We start from the raw sequence: 15,346 nt of genomic DNA, 5'->3' as shown, positions 1-15,346 counted from the left end.
ATTTTCTTTGTTTTATGTAACCCGAGAAATTTTTTAATTTACTCAGGCCCGATCATCTAACCACACGCCTCATTCCCAACTTCTTGGGTGGGCTTATTTTATATGTGAAAGTATACGACAGTACCGATGGGTCAAATTGGGTTTGGTGGCTGCTGAGTTTTGGCAACCAATTCCTTCCCTTACAAACAGATGATTATCTACATGTAAGCTTGTGGGCTCTTCCATAATTGCTTTTTTCCTCTTTCTATTTCACGATATTGTTTGTACATGTATAAATCACTAGATCCCTAAGTTGATTAGGATAGTCCCTACCTGGAAGGATTATTGCCAGGAATACTTCACCCAACAACTGAAATAATTAGCCATCAGGCGTTTTAATCCCCGTCGGGAGGATGCACTGAGCGCGGGCCCCAGGTGCATCTGCGCATCCATGCAAACACAGGATGTGCAGACGTTATTTTTGTGCACCCCGTGGACGCAAAAAACAGCTTCTGATGCTGTTCCATGCCCCCCTCCCTCCCACCCACCCACTGGAATAGTGACAGAAACAAAAAAAAATGGTGCGTGAACAGGGCAGGACAGGGTGTCCTGTCCTGTCTGCGGACACTCAGCTACCACCAAGAGAAAGGGTGAAACGTGGTCCTACCAAAAATCATTGTGATGCTAATCGGCCACTAACCAAGTCATAATCTCAACCATCATCTGATTATGTTTCTCCATCTTTAGGATGTACGGTGCCTGTTACTATAATGGCGTGTAAAGACCTTAGCTCAAGAAAGTGCACTGCTTACATTGTCCAAATAAGGCAGGCCATGTTGCACCCAAAAAAGCAGTGACTGGACACCTCCTCCAACCACCATGGCACCACAAACGTGTACGTATGAGGCCTGGGGGCTCCACTCATCCAGTAAGAGCGATTTGTGACCGTTAACGTCACAAGTTTGAAACCCAGAGGTGGCGTCTCATGGGGTTGGGCAGACCCCTACCAGATATCTCTTAAGCCCGATGTGGCAGACCCCAACATTGAAGCTGAGTGTACAACCCGGTCCGTAGGGGAGACCTCAAAGGTTTTACCAATCAGAGGCCAGCCAATGTGTGGCCAGCGTTGGGAGGGTTTTTCTCTTGGATTATCCAAAAAAAAAACTTTGAATATGACAGATTCTATACTATATTCTTCATGCAAAACCTAGAAACAAATAATTCGTCCCAATAGAGAGGACCTTGGAGCCCAAAGGAAAAAAACAATGGATGAGCCTTTGCAAAAAAACAATTGCAGAATTATCACAACCATCCATTTCAACATGAAAGCTTTTATCAAAGCACTGAAAGGCCACTGATGTAGAATTTATCACAGCACTGGTAAGATATGTAAAAGTGCAATCTATGAAACTATATTCAACCAACCGGAGCTCATCGTGGTTGGTAGGAGCTGTCGCCTGTCAGTGCACGTCTCCTTGTGCTGGGACGTTGCAGGTTCAAAACCCAATGGTAAGTTAAATAATAACTGGTGAGATAAGCCTAACCCCAGCTTGCCTTTCAAAAAAAAATTTATATTCAATCTCTAGGATTAAAACCATAATCCAGCAACAAAGCTAGGGCTTACTATCTCATGAAATGCGTCCCAGATTCGTTTAAAAAAGAAAACTAATGGGGAGAAAAAAGAGGCAGAATTTTTTTTTTTAAAGTGACCGTCCCCAGCCGTCCTCCTGAACCAATAACTACCTAGCAACTCAGATCGAGAATTTCCAATGGCTCTACTAATACAGCAGGCTTGGATCGCATGGAATTCTCACTTCTGTAGTCATTGATGATTGTCTCTTAGTACCCATTTATCTGCCGTTGTGCAGATCCAGAGTAAAACTCTCGAGTATCTGTCAGTCGAGAAAATGGTACAGGAGCATGCCCAGGATCCACCAGCCTGCTCGGTGTGCCCCTTGGGTTGGGCATCGTCTCTGTTTTTCCAGCATCAGAAACAGACCTAGAAAAGGCCTGCGCAAGTTCCATTGCGGAAGCTGCCCGCCCATAACGAGGAGCTGATGGCTCAGGTGATTTCTTCGGCTCAGGCTTGCGCCAGCTCTCAGTCTCCTGCCAGCGTTCCTGTTGTTTTTCTCCATCCTTGTCATTCCTCCAATTGTCATTTCTCCATGATCCCCTCTGCGTATCCACCTTCTCTGGATCTCGATTATCTTTCCTCTCAAAATCACGGCAATCGGATTGGAAATCAGCACGTTCAACTGGTCGGTGTCCTGTCCTCTGATCTGTCATGAAGTTTTCTGGCCTATCAGAATGCCTGGTGTGTTGTGCAGCTGCATCCGTTTTCTCATCAGGCCTCTGAAGATCAGGTTTTCCCCTTCAAAGATACAAAGGAGTGTCATCCTTCAACGAAGAACATATCCAGAACAGATTTCCAAACCACTGTCCTGTATCAAGTTCCAATGAAACACATAGTACCTGCTGGGTGGTCGAACTGGGTCCAGACCATTAATAATGATATCATCAACCCCGCGTGCTCTCAGGACCTTTTGCCACAAAAGATTGCCACAGGAAACGAATGAAGGGTCAGGAAATTACAGAAACATAAAGAAATACATGAATAAAATAGCATGATCAGGATCAGAAAAAATAAAACGGGCCTCCTACCAGCTCTCGTGGGCGTGCACCACCAAATATGGTTTTCCTACAAAGGGACAAAGGAACCATTTAACAACAAACAACAGGAGATGCCACAGAATGAACATTATTTACCAACCTATTTGATGCACTGAAGGATCAAATCCAGTTCAACATATGATAATATGCTGAATGTTCCCACCCATAAAATCAAACAAATCCGGATAACAGAAAAGAGAAAACAGCTCTATCACGAACCACAGGAAAAAAAGGCAGAATCCAATAAGTAAAAAACAGGTGAAATCCTGTCTTCAGCTTGCAAACTAGTTACATGAATGATGCTGCATAAACCATTTATTTAGAAAGAAGAGGGCATATTACTACTTCTCAGCGATTAGCAAGCATATACTAAGTTCATTATTTGAGTATCTGGAATATAGCATCTGTAACTGTCAATAGAACAAATCTGGACATCGATAAACTAGAAACATTTGCAAACTATGTTTATTTGTAGGACAATGAAGTCACATGTTGCATCATTAAAGCAACTCCTGGATACAGAATTTTTCCATGCGCTCGAAGAAATTAAGGCCACACCTTTTCACTATCTTGGGCCAAGGAAGAGAAGCTGTAGCTTGCAATTTCAACCAAAAGTCCGACTAAATTAAGAACTAGAAAGACAGCATTTATGCAGGAGGTTTCTTTTTTAAACAAAAAATCACCCCAGTTTATATTTATATAAATACAAAGAGAAATTCAGAATATAGATAAGATAAAAATAACTAAAAATGAATCACACATGGACGGGTGAAATCAAAATGGTGTAATTTAGATAAAATTTAATTTACATTCAATGTTTATCCATAGTCAGCTCATCTTAGATGGATGCGTAAGCAAACCCCACATCCCAAGTCCCAACCCAATATGCCAGAGCATTTAGGTGAGGTTATTTTCATATTGTGCCCCATGCTTGTTAAAATTGATACACAGATACCAGGAGTTCACTCTTCTCTTGCAAAGCTATTACTCAGCTACTATGTCACATGGGTGTGGGTGTGGGTGTGGGTGTGGGTGTGGGTGCGTGGGCGGAGGTGGAGGCGGGGGCGCGGCACTTTCAAAAAACTTGGGTGCAGGGGTGCAGCAATATATATATATATATATATATATATATATATATATATATATATATATATATATATATATATATATATATATATATATATATATATATATATATATATATATATATATATATATATATATACTGACCCAGGGTCAGGTTGACCGCATCGGGTGCGGCAAAACTATATATATATATATAAAGTCCAAAAGTTGGACATAAATGACCCTGGGTGCAACGCGGGTGCGGGTGCGGGTGCGAGTGCGACGCGGGTGCGGCACCTAGTTGAAGAGTCCCTGTGACATAGCTCAGCTACCATTTAAAATTGAGATCTGACACCACATTGCATTATTTTATGCTTTACAATGACGATTATACAAAATATCCAATTCATAGTGCAGTGCACCCACTTAAGATAGCATATTCTTTCGTAATCAACTTGCTGTTGACTTAAGGCTTGTTTGGATTTCAATTGTAGATTTTGAAACATGATGCTTAAACTTTTGAAATTTCTAATGTCTTATTGCCATCGTTTCAGTGGATTGATAATGCAACATTGATCAGCACCAAATTTCTTATAAAACAATAATTAGCAGATGATCTCAAATTAGCATAATGAACAAAATAATAAAAACATAGTATTCATTATGCATGCTAATGTGAATATATGTATGTATACAATTCAATTACTAAACACATCTGTCCTCAGCGGATGCACTGCTCATACTTGTTAAAAAAGAGAACTCTTTTGCTAAGGAAAAGGGGAACTAACATTCACATGCACCCTCTGCAGAAAGCATCTAAAACTGTCAAGAAATTGATTTGACCGAATTCAAACATCCCTGGAATAGCATACCCAGAGATACAGGTAGCAAACCCACACTTTCCAGAAGTATAAACCCATTCAACAAAGTTGTTAGCCTATCATTTTCACACTCTACCTGATCAAATTTATATACTATCAGAAAAGGTGCTCAAGCATAGGACCTAACAAGTACATCCAGGACATAGTTTTCCCCCTTTCAAACACAGCAGCTATAGTGGGAAACAAGCACGGAAAACAATACAGGTAGTGACCTCTCAATTAAGTCATGATACAGAAAAAGGAGGAAATGTCTAGGAAGCATCTATAACCGACATAGGAAACCAATCTGGAAGTAATAAAAAGCAGAATGAGAAGGGTCAATGGAAGTCATAGGAAAAGAAGACATAAAGGAGAATAGCCAAGCGATCTTAGGGCCCATTTGTTTCAACTGGTTTTCATATTAAAAGTCCACGGTGGAAGGTGTTTCCCATAATAGTTGAAAGTTGAAACGAACACCCTGGGCACATCATAAGAATCATCCATGCAGGTAGATGTGGGGCCCAGTCTTTCCCACCTCCATGCCCATTTCATGTGTAAATCCATTCAAACCTTCCCTCATGGGGAAGGTGCTTCATGGTAAAGCCATCATGGAAAAATTTTAAGGGTGTGTTTTTCATATGAAAGGCATATTCCTCTCCCCACTCCCCTCACCCCTAAAAAAATTTGAAGCAAACAGGCCCTTAGAGATGGCAAACCAATTTCCTTTAAATGAAAAGCATGCATTCTTTCAGTGTTATACCTACCATCACACCATCACACAACTGAAAAGAACCATAATTAATGCTTCTTAAATTCCCTGCCTACAATACACTGCTTATGAGTGGCCTGTCCTAAATCTCTGACCTGATCTTTTGACATATGGGAAAGAGTGATCTCAATTTGTTATATGAACCTCCTATATTAATAATAGCAAGCTCTTGTTCGTATGCAAAGCATGGCTCAAGAAGCAATCCAGCCTCAAATTGTGGAAAGTGTGAAACATTATAGAGGAACATAAACCCAAGATCACATGATATATGTCCAACTTTTTATCAAAGTGCCTCCATGAATCAAAAATAATAATAAGTTTGATCTTACGCCCATTTAACTAAACAGAACCTCTTTTGGCTATATGAGCCTTTCTGTATTTTATCCTAGATGATGTTCAATGAAGTAATCAGCAAAATATGCAATTCAAAGTTACCGGAAGTAACCCTATAGGGGGAAGCGCACTTCCAAAGCAGGAAGTGCCATGCTTCCCCGGAAACTCTCTTCCCATTTGTGGGAGGCACACTTCCCACTCGCTTCCCTTTCGTCTCCCCCCCCCCTTTTGTTTTTTTATGTTTTTCATGTTAATATTTATTTATTTTTTTGCTTCCCACTTCCCCCCTCATTTACTTCATGTTTCCTTTTTCACTTCTCACGCGCTTCTAAAACCAATCTCACTTCCTGCTGCACACTACTTTTTAACACGCTTCCGCTTCACACATCACTTCCTGATAACTATGATGCAATTCTGGATATGATTTCAGGTAGAAGAGTCTTTTCATAATCAAGGACCTTGTGGTGCATCACATAAAATTCTAACATTAAATCATCGTATCCAAGCAAGTCTTCCACATTTACCTTCAAATCCATTTTCAATAGAGGGAATAATTCTGGTAGCCTTGTGGTAGAATCTACAAATGAAGCCTGTTCCAAATCCAGATGCTAGTTCACGTGTAACAATGTAAAAGACCAAATATATTTGCTCCAAGGTGCAAATGGGGGCGCTACTCATCATGATAATTTCCACTGTCTTTGAGTTGGCAGCACTATTTAAAACTCTTCATGACATCATGGATCATCCACACTCGGATAAGCTCATGCCTCATAGTAGACTAATAAATTATACTTTGACATATTTTGATAGAGAAGTCGCAATCAGAAGCTTGTAATTTCCTTACCTAATAAGAAAGTGGGCACCCGAGGAAGATTGCAAGCCACTAGATGAGCTTTTGGAGACTACAGTAGGTAACATAACATGACATACGACAAGCTTGCTAAATTAAGACTATGGCAGAGTTTAAAATCTCTACTGCAAATATTGTCTTACATTAGAATATCTGCCTACCTAATCAGAATCAAGATAGATGAACTAGCATCCCACCTGAACCTTTAACTGCTTTGCCTAAATAAAAAATTGCATGCTAATATAATGCAGGGTATAGACCTCAATAAAATAGAAACTCGTAATAGTACATCATATAGCCATTTTCATCAACATACTCATTTAGCTGCTTATTTGAAAGGAAAATGCCTAGCCATCCTTTAAATGTTATTTAGCTATATGTGATATTTATTTATTAGTATTTATATGTGATATTAATTCAGTTCCTACATGCATCATAAAGATATACAAATTCTAGATTATAATACAGCGTGACATGCTCTATTAAATCATCCACAATTCATGTTGCATCTTACAAATAGAAATGACCCACAGTTGAGAGTTGGAACCTTCACTGAATCCAAGTAGAACTAAGAAATCATGATTCTGGCCTGCCTACCGCCTACCACAATGCACAACTGTCAATAGGAAAGGCCAATCCTATAAAAATGAACCGTTTAGGTAGGGCTCATCAACTTTTCCAAACATGAGTTGGGTTTTAGAAATAAAAAATGAAGCAAGGATAACTACATCCCCAATTTCTGAGTCTAAAGTAATCAGTAGCTGAGCAAAGTAGTATGATGACATTTCCTCTATTTTATAATTGAAACCTCCAACTTGCAATCCCATTGTGTGGGCCCATAGTTGGAATGAATCTCCCCACCATGCTGGGGTCTGCCTCTGGGAAACCTAGCAACCTGTCGCCTGCAATTCATGAGCCTACAAAATACTCTATCCAAGTATTTTTTTATTCCTTCATTTGCATAGCAAACAAAGAATACAACAACAAACAACAACAACAACTACGCCTTCATCCCAAAACAATTGGGGTCGGCGATATGAACCAACAAAGAAAATCATTATGGGTCTTCCACATAAATCCTTCTCCTCCATTCATTTCTATCCAATGCCATGTCCTCGGTGAGGTTCAAAGCATTCATATCCTTTCTTATCACCTCCATCCATGTCTTCCTAGGCCTACCTCGACCTCTTTTAACTAATATATTTTCCCATTTCTCCACCCTTCTAACTGGAGCATCATTAGGCCTTCGTCGAATATGTCCAAACCACCGTAAACGATTCTCTCTCATCTTATTTTCAATGGGTGCAACGCCTACCTTCTTACGTATCTCCTCGTTCCGAATCTTATCTTTTATTGTATTTCCACACATCCATCTCAGCATACGCATCTCAGCTACACTCATTTTTTGAATATGATGTCTCTTGGCAGCCCAACATTCTGTACTATATAGTAAAGCGGGCCTAATAGGCGTCCTATAAAATCTTCCCTTCAACCGCAATGGCATTCTACAATCGCACAACACTCCCGTTGCACTCTTCCATTTCATCCACCCAACCTTTATCCTATGATTTACATCTCCATCAATTTCTCCATACTTTTGAATGATAGATCCCAAATATTTGAAAGAATCATCCACCGGTATTTCGTGCTCACCAAGCTTCACTACACTCCCATCACTACTTCGTTGCTTACTAAATCGACATTCCATGTATTTTGTCTTACTCTTACTCAACTTAAAACCTCTTGCTTCCAATGTCTGTCTCCATAATTCTAACTTAGCATTAACCCCAGCTCTAGACTCATCAATCAAAACAATATCATCAGCAAATACACCATAGCAAACAAAGAATAGCTCTCCAAATTTTTACTTCATGGATGATAAAGGAATAAATTTACCAACCAAGTGTAACGTTCAAACTATTAATGGAATATGGCATAAAGGAAACATATAATGCCCAATTATCCCCCAACAAACATAACAAAGAAGAACAGACAATTAGACGGAAATTTTCATAATATCTACCACTGAGAACATCTACAGACCTTTCTCTTTCAACAATTTCATCCGATTGCTCCAGTGGCTGTGAACGTGGCTTCAAATTCAATCTGGGGCGTTCATCCACTCTGTTACTTGCATCTGTCACAGCCGAACCTGATGGTGGTGGGTGATTAGCATTCACAATTGCTTCATCATGCATTTCCACACTGTCTGAATCAGTTGTCTAAGGATTGAAGCAAAAGTGAACCCAAAAATCAATCAAAACTAGTCATTAGCATTGTTGAAGAATGAAGAATACAAGGCGAACAACGAAAGAAGAATACCTGCTTATAGTCATTTACGTAAGAATCTTGAAGCTCCATCGGCTTTGTTCTTGGAAGAAGCTTCAACTTTGGCCTCTCTGAGACTTCACCCTGCGGCTGACCCAAGTTCCCTTCAGCTGAAACAGGCCGAACCAATCTGGATCTCTCCCCGTCATACTCTCTAATTTCTGCCTCCCTAGCAGGAACGAAATCATCACCGTACCTCCTACTCTCATTATACCTCCGACCATCCACTTGATCCATATCAACAGCTGGGGTAGATTCGATCTTGATGGAATGAGATCGGGAAGGACTGATCTCACTGTACCTACGGTTTTTAAAGCTATTGTTACCATCAAATTCAGCTGCTCTGGTTTCTAACTCTGGCTGGTAGATCGATGGCTGAGGTGGATGTGACGAGATCACGAGCTTCGATTGCCAAATTCCAGAGGAGACCTTCTCTACAGCACTGGCACTTGCAAGCCTCGATGCCGCAGAAGCAGTCTGCGCCGGTGGAACAGGTGGCTGAGCCAGCTCGTCATGAAACCCTAGCTCGTGCCTCACCCAAGCGTTTGGAACTCCAGAATGACTTCCATTCCCTGGAGTCGGCCTAGCTGCAACCACAGTCGCAGCTGGCTTCGGTGCTTGAGTTCCTGCGATCTGCGGCAGGATAGAGACCTTCACCTCAGGCAGCTTCGGATCGAGACGGTTAGGCACGAATCGATCAGATCTCGAGCTCTGAAGGTTGTCGTCATCGCCCGAGCTCCTCCTCGGGCCGGAATCGAGCGGCTTCCGCTCATCCTCGTCGAAGTTCCGGCCAATATGCACCGGATGCGATAAAAACGACGCCTTCTCGTCAAAATTCCGGGATGCTCCCGAAGATCCAGGGCGCCGATGGTCTGAACGGCTGATAGGGCTCCCCCAGGGGGCCGGATTCGTCCGGTCAAGGCCAGGCCGGTCAAAATTCCTCACGACGCTGCACAAGGACATCAAGTTAGGGTTTTCGAATCTCTCAGAAACCCGTAACCACAAAAAACACCAAAAAAGAACGAGAATACAGAGAAAAAAAACAGGAGATCGACGGTTACACGCCGGGAGCCGAGGGTAAATGGAGATCAGAAGGGATGGATCCGCCATGAAAATCCTTCAGAGTCATTGTGGAGCCAGTGAACGCCTTCTTCTTCGACATTCTCCTTCCGCTTCTTCTTCTTCTTCTTCTTTTGTTCTTCTTCGCCTGTCTCCCTGTCTCGCTCCCTCTCTTTTCTTCCTTCTGTTCTCCTTTTTGTGCCTTCCTCTTCCTCTCTTCTCGTCGGAGAGTCCTGGCAGAGAGAGAGAGAGAGAGGAACCAGACGCCCTCGACCAGAGAAGCCTCTGAGGGGATCTGTGATTTAGAGAGCCTGTCATACCTTGATGAAAAGACTAAAATATCCCCAATTTAGTGTCTTACGTAAGTCGGCTGGTTGTAAACGGGTCGTACTCGGTTCGGATTCTAAGCATTATTGGATCTGACCTAATCAAAATTAGATTCGTGATGGCAGTGGACCGGGGTGGATGGAGGGAACAAGGTCTCAATCCCTGCCCGTCCCAAAAATTTTGCCCTCCATTCTCTCATTCCTGAACAGGTTTTGATTTTAACCTCCATCGATGTTTCATATCCTTCATCCTCGATCCAAACAGGGTGAGACGGGGCAGGCCCGTTTTCCCCCGGTCCACTTCTACTGTCATCCCATTTCATAGGGGTCACAAATCACGTTCTTGGGAAGATATTTGCAAGAGAAAGTCTCATGCTACTTTGAAAAGAAAAATGAGTTTTTTTTTCATGAAAATATTGATATATATATAAATATATAAAATCTATAAAAAATAATAATGAAAACCTAAATAATATAAAAATAAGAAAATTTTGCTTTTAAGTGTTACTATTAGCTAAAATGTGATTATTTTCAAAACAAACAATATTTTGAAACCATTGGATTTTTTTAGGGATGTAGAAAGGCCGGACATGGGTCAGATCCAGTCATTATCGAATCCGACTTAAAAGGGTATGGCCAAGAAGGGGTGCAACCCTGTCGGAAACAAGCCAGATCGTGGTGGATCCAATCTAGGTTTTGAGGACCAAGTTTGAGTTTAGATTCGGATCTAAAATGGATTCAATGTAGAAGACTTGGAATCAGTTTGAAGTCTAACGGATCAGGTTAAAAGGAGGGTTAGTAAAAATCTTACAGAAAGCATCTATTTGAATTTCAATCAAGATCCAAAAGAATCAACCATACGATTCTGAGCCATGGTCACAGATTTTAAGATCCATGTCCGAAAATAAATACCGGATTGGATTGGAAGTTCAATTGGATCCAATCCATGCTGCTCAACAGTCAGGGGCATATTTGTAAAATAAATTTTAGATTGTTCAAATATAACTGGACGTCATTTTAAAGTGGCTGATTTTGGGCTACTTCTGGCAGCTTTTATTTGGTAGGGAAATTGACAAATTGATATTTCCCAAATGTGGTGTTTGGCTTTGGATGGATTTGGCATTTCAATCATTTGTTGTCAAGTGTGGCTACTAGGAAAACAAAGCCAGCCGAACCCGAGCCCAAACCATATCCTATATGGTCAGATTCGGTGATAAACAAGAAGGTCTAATTAGAATCTAGGTGAGATCCGAATGATCCGTTTAATATATGGAGCACGGTATGGTTTGTGAAATTTTATACCAAACCCTGTACCCACCCGAGTTTCAACTAAGAACCACAAATTTTCAATGTAAAAAAGATAAAACATATTATTCTATCAGGTCTGGTTCATGAAATTTTTATAGGATCCGGGTATGATTTCTCTTATAGTGAGTCCGATTAGACCTAGGTCCGGACCCGATACCATCATCTCAAATCAAGTCTAGGTTTGGTTTTACTTGGGTTTGAACCAAACTCGACCCATGACACTCCTAGGTTTGGTGTAGCGAGAGGGGGGCCTTGGCAGCTATGTGGGTACTCAAAGGTTATATTCCTTTGGGCATCACCTATTGCATTATGCCAAAGCAAGGTGATTCTTTGGAATGAGGGGTGTGCCACAGGTTTACATCATTGGGATAGCGACTATAAGAACACATGGCCAACACAGCTAGGTCTCTATTTCGGGCATGAGTTTTCATGTTCCTTATGGGAAAAAAAGTTCATAAACAATAGATGTTTAGCTCGAATCAGCTGGTATAAACTCATTAAATATAATATAAATACATTTTAAATGTAGTGTTGGTTTGTAAGCAATTAGTCTTAATGATAAAGTCTAACTGCTTTCTTCCCTAAAACATTTTTTTTAATCTTATTACTTGCAGTGTTGAAATTAAAATATATATTTTTTCATAAAGAAGCTAAGCTTAAACTCAGCTCATTTAGCTTGGGCTCATCAAGAGCTTAAACTCTTCCCTACTAACTACAAGAATGAAAGCTTGAACACTTCAAGTGTGACTTTAGAAGCCTTACCAAGAAGTCTAAAGATTCAAGCCATAGTTGGCGCCTCTCGTGCCAATTACTGGCTCCCAAACATGAGAGTTTTTTACAACTCAAAACATTCACATTTATTGTCCTCATTTATGTTGACCACCTAAAAGAGCTTTCAACTAGCTTATTGGTCAGATTTATCCAAATTAGGGGCAACCTTCGAGCACCATTAAGGTGGCATCAATCCACACTTTTTTTTAAATTTATAACCTGAAGAAACTGCACCCGGGAAGAAGACCGGATCGAACTGGCTCAGCTTGCCGTACCTATGGCTGTCATGCCAACCACGTAAAACTTTGAGGCTAGAACTCTTGCCCCTATGGCCTATGCTATGCATTGGCTTGGGTAGAGGGGCGACGCTCACGAGAATCAAACCTTGACTGCCCATCTAGTAGCCACGGCCCCACCCCACTATGTATCAATCCACACTTGATCCCTTAAGTTGAAAAATGCATTCTCAAAGGTAGAGAACAAGAAGCATATATGTTAATCAATTAAAATTGATACAAACACATTATATCATATTTGTTTCACTTTTATCAGCATTTAAATATTAGAACTTTTTGTTTTTTATGACAAAGGAAAACCCTCTTTGAGAACTTGGTCACCTAATGGGCTCGTCTCCCTGCAAGGTAAAATTGTGGGTTGATGCATTCCAGTTTTAAGGGATCAGGTAGGCTTGAGATAAGTTTGGTCAAGTCAAAAGTCAAGTCTTGTTTATAGGTTTGGACATGGTTCAAAGAAAAATTAAGTTCTCCCAAAATACAACTCAATAAATATTGAAAAAATAAGAGAAGGCTTAGACACGTGAGTGAAGTTTGAGTTAAAATCTTAAGTTTAGAAGATTTGGGGTTATAGAGATAAAATTCTGCAAAGTTTTGGGTTTGTTTTGGATCTGGATTTTTTTCAGTTTTTGACAGGCCATAAGAGATTAAATTATTTCTCTCATAATAAAAAATAAAAAATCCTAGAAATTAAGATTAGGCTAGGGACAAGTTAGAAAAGGTTGGGTAAAATTTGAGGACCTAGGTCATTTTGGTTTGAGAATTAAAATTCTAAGAAGTCAAGACTCAGGTAAGAAACATGTTTGTTTCTGGATTGAATTTTGGTCTAAATAGATTCCAATGTCAGATTTAATTCTCCTTAATGGGAAAGAATTAAGATCTGATTTTTGGAGGGTAGGTTAAGGACACCTAGGGGTGTTTAGGGTTAATTTTGCAGGTATGAACTAGGTATAGATTGAGAGACACATTATTTTATAAAAATCATAACAACAAAATGTTGTTTTGAGAATTGGGTTTAGGACAAGTTTAGGCTTAGAGGGGGTTTGAGAAGTTGATTATAATGATTTACTTGGTTTGAAAAAGGTGTCCTAAGGTTGGGGACGAGTCTGGTCCATCCAAAAAAGTTTCAAGAACTATGTACACAACTTGATTAGTTGAATTCCTTCACGAATGATGGTGCAGTCTACACGAACACTACGTAGAAGTGGTTCTACGTAGTCTTTGGCAATTTCATACTTTGAGAAGATCAGATTCATCTAGGACGAATCGGATGAGCCCTAAGACATGATGAATGAGTAATAGGGGTAGGGACTCACAAGGAAGAAAGAGAGAGAGACAGGTCAAGAGGGGGACTCATTGGAAGAGGCCTAGAGGCCAAGGGGTAGGTGAGAGAGAGAGAGAGAAAGAAAGTCACCAAGGAGGGGACAATTTTCTTGAGAGAAAGAGAGGCAACTTGGTTCAATTCATATCTTATCATTGATTTACAATAGGTGGGCTCCTTTTATAGGCCGAAAGAGCTTCATTATGACAACACAAATAACAAGAATAAATTAAAACAAAAGCACAACTTATTAAGCCTAATAAACTCAAATCACAAGAAACAAAACACTACTTCTAACTTAGGCAAATTTCTTCTCCAAGGCATATAAAGAGTCTCATCTCACAAGGCCAATTTGGACTCCCAAGGAGGACACCCCAAGGGTCTACATGACTAACTTGGAGGGGAGTTAAGTCCCTTTGGGTGTGCATAGAGGGAGAGGCCAACTCGCCCCTCGTGGATGCTTCTAGAGGAGAGGCTTTGTGGGCCCCACTTGCAACCAAACTCTTTATATGGGGACGTCCAAGGGCGGGCTCCACTTGCTAAGATGGTTGCATGGATGAAGTGGCATGACTGATGTGGCATGGGCTCCACGGTGGTTGAGGTGGCTTAGAGCATCTGAAGCTTGGATCTTGGATCCAGTTTGCACTATAGGAGATCTGATTGCAATTTCTGAATCTTAGGAGTTGAACTTGGGTCTACCAATTTGGGATCTTATCACGGGTTAAGAATACAACCTACTGGCTTTATGTATCCCAACTATGATAAAGCAATCACAACTCCCACGTGCCAACAGAATTCAATCCTAGGCCTTCAGCTTGACAGAAGACCCCGCTAACCACATGGATGACCACCACGGTGGTAATGTTAGAAGACGGCTTAAGAATGAGCCAAGCTGCCTAAATTGACTCAGCTTTTTGACAGGTTATGCGCAATCAAACTCGGGTCTGTCGAGCTCATTGTTTATCTCTACTAAAAGAGTCTTACATGTTGACAACCATACTTATCATATGTGAACAACAAAGCTCATAAAAGCCTTTTACGTTCTTACTGGTCTACACTAAAGGGTTTGATTGGTGAGGCAATCATTTTTTTATTCTAACACACTAAAATCGTAAATGAAAAACTAGTGCTTTCTATATGATAACCAAATTATAGAATGAAACCACTAAATAAAACAAAAAATGATCATATTGTATAACAAAATGACGCATTTTTTGAAATGCTCTACAATTTTCAAAATTTACCTCATGTTCAAATTCATAAATTTTTTGCTTTAAAATAACCTTTTAGTGATGCTTTAAAAGTGTCACTAAAGCATTTAGCGATGTTTTAAAAGCATCATTAAAGCGTTTAATGCCACTTCAAAAGCAAAATGTGTGAACTCCTTTTATTAAAATTACATAAGGGGCACATG

General features: G+C 40.4%; 1 protein-coding gene across 1 annotated transcript; it reads right to left on the bottom strand.

Moving 5' to 3' along the window:
* Window positions 1-1,270: 1,270 nt before the first annotated feature.
* On the bottom strand, window positions 1,271-10,186 carry LOC149844461 (uncharacterized). Its single transcript, XM_089994523.1, has 6 exons — window positions 9,916-10,186; window positions 8,849-9,803; window positions 8,570-8,748; window positions 2,641-2,677; window positions 2,452-2,519; window positions 1,271-2,350 (listed from the first exon to the last, which is right to left on the bottom strand). The coding sequence occupies exons 1-6, from the start codon at window positions 10,014-10,016 to the stop codon at window positions 1,819-1,821; spliced, it is 1,872 nt and encodes a 623-aa protein (XP_089850649.1). The 5' UTR covers window positions 10,017-10,186; the 3' UTR covers window positions 1,271-1,818.
* Between the last annotated feature and the right edge of the window lie 5,160 nt (window positions 10,187-15,346).

Source organism: Nuphar pumila, chromosome 2, assembly GCF_984573655.1.
Source record: "Nuphar pumila chromosome 2, dmNupPumi1.hap1.1, whole genome shotgun sequence".
In the NCBI taxonomy this organism is placed as follows: Eukaryota; Viridiplantae; Streptophyta; class Magnoliopsida; order Nymphaeales; family Nymphaeaceae; genus Nuphar; species Nuphar pumila.
The sequence above is the reverse complement of the archived record's forward strand: the minus strand, read 5'-3'. Positions and strand labels throughout refer to the sequence as shown.

Bases quoted from the DNA above. Each gene is read 5' to 3' on its own strand.
- LOC149844461 (XM_089994523.1), bottom strand. From the start codon at position 10,016: ATGTCGAAGAAGAAGGCGTTCACTGGCTCCACAATGACTCTGAAGGAT. The intron at 2,678-8,569 runs GTCTGTAGATGT...GTCCCTTTGTAG, and splicing joins GAAATTGTTGAAAGAGAAAG to GAAAACCATATTTGGTGGTG. The intron at 2,520-2,640 runs GTAGGAGGCCCG...TTGTGGCAAAAG, and splicing joins GTGCACGCCCACGAGAGCTG to GTCCTGAGAGCACGCGGGGT.